Genomic DNA, 5,280 nt, shown 5'->3' on the forward strand with positions numbered 1-5,280 from the left:
AACAATCATAATACATTTCACCTCCAGAGATACTGAACGCAAACTCTCTCCGTCTCCAAACGTGAGCGCGCTGCTCAATAGCCCTTAGCTCGACTCGCTCGCGCCTCCTTCAGCCGTCTGTCGACGAAACAAACACATGAACAAACGCAGCGGATCGAGCGGGGAACGGTGAAGATGAAGGGCTGTTCATAAGGCTTTCTGAAATCATTAAAAATAAAACAATAGACAAATTGGGATTTAACATTCATAAGACGAGATCTGAACCAAAACACAGCCAAGTCAAATTTAACCCTAAAACTAAAATTCAATTGTGAAATGAATTTATATATAATTATTAAATATACAATTCTCATCACTTTCAACGGTGATTCTCATTACTAAAATATGCCATTTTTTGACAATATTAAAAAAATCTTTCATAATGAAACCAATTTTTAGGGCCATTTTAAGATTTTGTTTTCCATTATGACATGATTTATATATAATTATTTATTAAATATATAATTCTCAATTGCTACTGTAACAGTATTTTTAAAAACTATATATTTAATAAATAATTATATATTAAAAATATCAATGTAAAAGAATTGCATAATGAAACTCATTATAAAGGCCTTTAAGATGTATTTTCTTTGTGAAATTACTTATATTCAACTATTTATTAAATATACAATTCTAATTATTTTCAATGTTTTTGTAAAATGACTGTAATACAGCATATTTTAATTATATATTTAATAAACAAGTATATATATATATATGAAACATTTCACAATTAAAAAAATTAAACCTATTTATAGGAGCATTAAGGTTTTTTTTTCATTGTGAAATTATTTATTAAATGTATAATTATTATTGTCAGTGGTGATTCTCAGTACTCTAATACAGTATTTTAAAAATCATATATTTAACAAATTATACAGAAAAAAATTTTTTGTTGTAAAATTGCTTAAATCATTTCCATTCTCAGTGATTATCATTAATCTCATTACTGTAATACAGTAATTATATATATATATATATCAATGTGAATTGCATTCATTGTGAAATTATGAATCAGTGGTGATTCTTATTACTGTAATACAGTATTTTCTAAATGTTATATTTAATAAATTACATATATTTTGAAAAAAAAAAATCACAATTGAAAAAAATGCAGTAATTTATTTTTATATCTTTTTGTTCTTTGACAAAAAAAAAAAAAAAAAAATTATATATATATATAATTTTAGGGTGAAATATGACCTGGACAGACTCTTGATTCCTGTTATGATTAAAAAGAAAAGCAGATATTTTGTTTCATGTGAGTTTGGGCTCTGTTATGAAACACACATCTACCCCTGGATTACAGGTTAGCCAGCACTGAGCGCTTCCCAGCATTCCTCACGAGTGCCCAAACTGACCGTCAGTGAATTCCCATGTTTCTAAACTCTGCCGCCTCTTTAACGGCTCCGGCCCAGGACCGGTGGATCTGAGGGTGAATTACAGTGTTCAGTCACTGTGGATGAATTCATATTCAAAGACAGAATCAAATATTCATAATGGTCAAAAATCAATGGGATTGGTTTGTAAAACGAACGGACGAACAAACAGAAATAGTCCTGTTGTCAAACCCGACCCACCCACAACTCTCAGAAAGAAAGTGCACTTGAGTGCAATTAGCTTGCCGAGGAAACAGTTGTTGATATAAAATAGTGCTTGTTGCTGTCTGGTGGCTCTGGTTTCGTCCCGTCGCTGTGTCCGTCAGTGTTGAGGTGGGCCGGGTGCTGGTTAAGTGCTCTGTGCTGCTCGCCGCCGGCGTCCCGCTGCTGTCACCTGCACTCCACAGACAGCCCCGAGGTCTGCGGCGCGCCGGACACTGTGGGCTCGGCCAGCGTCAGCATGACAGCCGCCGTCAGAGAGCTGGAGGACGGCGAGGATGAAGACGAGGACGAGGCCGCCGCTGCGCCTGCTGGGACACAAGAGGGGTACGGGTGAGCAATCATCTTGTTCAAGCTCTTGTTCTGTGCAGGCTGGACTATTGCAATGCTGTCTTTCAGACAGTTCTATCAAACCTTTACAATTAATCCAGAACGCGGCTGCAAGATTAATCTTTAATGAGCCAAAAAGAACGCACGTCACACCTCTGTTTATCAGTTTGCACTGGCTACCAATAGCTGCTCACATAAAATTCAAGGCATTGATGTTTGCCTACAAAACCACCACTGGCCCTGCACCCCTTTACCTAAATTCATTACTTCAGAGTTATGCCTCTAGAAGCTTGCGTTCTGCAAGTGAACATCGCTTTATTGTTCATCCCAAAGCAGCACAAAATCACTTTCACAGACTTTTACATTAAATGTTCCCTCCTGGTGGAATGACCTGCCCAACTCAGTCCCAGCAGCTGAGTCCTTAACCATCTTCAAGAATCGGCTAAAACACATCTCTTCCATCTATATTTGACCCTCTAACTCTAGCACTCTCTATTCTAATTCTATTTTGACTTGACCCTCTAACTCTAGCACTCTCTATTCTAATTCTATTTTATCTATTTGTTGACTTGACCATCTAACTCTAACACTCTCTATTCTAATTCTATTTAACCATATGTTAACCTGACCATCTAACTCTAGCACTCTCTATTCTAATTCTATTTGATCTATTTGTTGACTTGTGACCTGACCCTCTAACTCTAGCACTCTCTATTCTAATTATATTTTAACTATTTGTTGACTTGACCCTCTAACTCTAGCACTCTCTATTCTAATTCTATTCTCAAAAAAGAAAACATGCCCCTTTTAGACTTGCAATCTATTCATTTACTAACTGCTTGTTAGTTAAAAAAAAAACTAACACTAGCTTCTCTATTCTTTTTTGTATTCTATCTATTTGTTTTCTTTTTATTTATTATACAATTATCAAAAGAAAAAAAGGCCTCTAACACTAGCTTGCTCTATTTTTTTTCTATTCTATCCATTTTCTTTTTATTATATAATAAACAACTGTGTACTGCGTTAAGCTAACGGAGACTTGTTATAGCACTTGCATATCATTGCTCTTTTGTTGATTTTGATTGCTTCCATTATCTTCTTTTTTAAGTCGCTTTGGATAAAAGCGTATGCTACAGTAAATGACTAAATGAAAATGTAATGTAAATGTCATCAGTGTCAGGGGAAACAGGTTAGGGAGTCTTTTTAAAGTCAGCTTTTCAAAGTAATCTTGCAAACTCTGGACGGGTGAAAAAAGTGATTAAAAGAAATTCCAAAATTTTAATGGAATCAGCTATCAGCAAAAGCACTATTCAACATTTGAAGTTGTGGATCAAAACCTTTTATCAAAGTTGTCCTAAATCCTAAAACCAAAATGTGTTCTTGTCTTAGGACAATTTGGTGAACTTTTTTGATCCACTTCAAATGTTGACTACTATAGTTTTGGAAAATTCTGATAATTTGAATGTTGTTTAGGAAGCAAGTTTTTAAACAACACCAATGTCGATGGTATTGTCCTAAATTGTAAAATGACAATTAAAAACTATGTTGTAAACAACTTCACAGGTCAAAGAAAAGTGTTGTTATGGTCAATTAAAACTACTAAAAATTGTTTTCAGCATCTGAAATAAAACAAAATATAAATATTACATGGGAAACTTACATTTAAATAAGTTTCCTTGGTGACTAACTGAATGAGTTTAAGTACTGAAATGAATAAAACTAAAATCAAAATAAATTGAATAAAACAGAAAAATAAAAGGCACAAAAACTAATAAAAATGACAAAAGCATATTACAACATTAATAAAACTTAAAGAGATATTAGAAATGTTGCCTTGGCAACTAACTTAAATTAAAGTTGAGGTAGTAAAATGACTAAAACTTACATAAAAATAAATTAAAGAAACGTATATACTGTATAAACACATATATATATAAAAATGACAAAAGCACAAAAATTAGAAAAAATTAGAAAAATTAGAAGTACTGCCTTGGCAAATAATTGAAATAAGCCGAAATCTAATTAACTAAAGTACTAAAATTACTAACACTGAAAAAAATATTAAAGCTAAATAAAACTGCCCAGCTCAATCCAAGCAGCTGAGTCCTTAATATTTTGAAGAAACGGCTGAAAACACATCTCTTTCATCTTCATTTTACCCTCTAACTCTAGCACTCTCTATTCTAATGCTACTTCTAATTATATCTGCTTGTTTTTTTTTTTAAAACTTGACCCTCTAACATTTGCACTCTCTATTCTATTTCTATTCTACTTGTTTTATTTATAAAGAAAAAAGAACCTCTAACACTAGCATTCTCTATTCTTTCCACTTATTTTCTTTTTATTGATTATAAATAATGACCTTCTAACACTAACATTATCTGTTCTTTTTCTGTTCTATTGAATTGTTTTATTTTTATTAAAAAATGACCCTCTAACCACTAGCATTCCCTATTCTTTTTCTATTCTTTCTACTTGTTTTCTTTTTATTTATTATAAAAACAAAATAAGCAAAAAAAACAAACAAAAAAAACCTGGCTATGTATACTGTTAGGTGAAGCCCCGCCCACGAACCCCGCCCCCTACTGTCCTTTTTTTGGAAAACTAAAATATGGTCACCCTATTATAAATATACTGAATTATAATGAAAATACCAGAGATGGCTTAAATAACACAGATAAACTATATTGTCGCAGTCAAGTGTTTTTTGTCTTTGTTTTATCATTCAAAATGTTTATATGTTCTGTTTACTCAATCGATTTGGCACCGGTATCGAAAAAAAACCAAACGATACCCAACCCTAGACAAAAGCTCACAACAACATTTCCAAAAATTAGAAAGGTTGCCTTGGCAACTAACTGAAATAAAATCACCAAAGTTATCATGGGTAGGGCTGGGTATCGTTCAAAAATGTTCGATATCGACACCGATAACGATACCTTGACTTCGATACTGGTTATTTAACGATACTTTTTTCGATACCAATTTTAGGAAATCAATTTTAACAAGATTACATTATCTAAAAAAAAAAAAAACTTTGGTTTTACTTTTCAGCTTGTTGATGCTTAAACAAACTCAGACTCATCTCCTGAGCCACTGCACAAAGGAACAAAATGTAACCAACACAATAAATCAGTGCAAATAGTTTTAAGCCGGCTTGAAACGCTGTGAAAACGCCAGTATGACGAGGATCGTATTCATTTAAAAAAATAAACGCACCAGTGTAAATGTAGCCTTACATCTATGGGGGCTAGGACGCATTCACACTACAGCCTCACGTGTGCGCCACATCTCTGAGTGTAACCGGGGT

At 33.2% G+C, this 5,280-nt stretch overlaps 1 protein-coding gene across 1 annotated transcript in view; it reads right to left on the reverse strand.

The window, feature by feature from the left end:
- Positions 1-1,237: 1,237 nt before the first annotated feature.
- The window catches only part of LOC107690809 (AT-rich interactive domain-containing protein 4B-like), a 101,540-nt gene continuing 97,497 nt past the window's right edge, over positions 1,238-5,280 (reverse strand). Inside the window, exon 23 of the mRNA XM_016489224.1 lies at positions 1,238-1,951. Within this exon, the coding sequence (XP_016344710.1) occupies positions 1,812-1,951 (140 nt within the window). The 3' untranslated portion in view covers positions 1,238-1,811. The remainder of the gene's footprint in view (positions 1,952-5,280) is intronic.

The sequence above is a fragment of the Sinocyclocheilus anshuiensis genome, unplaced genomic scaffold (assembly GCF_001515605.1).
Source record: "Sinocyclocheilus anshuiensis isolate Anshui unplaced genomic scaffold, SAMN03320099.WGS_v1.1 scaffold2584, whole genome shotgun sequence".
Classification (NCBI taxonomy): Eukaryota; Metazoa; Chordata; class Actinopteri; order Cypriniformes; family Cyprinidae; genus Sinocyclocheilus; species Sinocyclocheilus anshuiensis.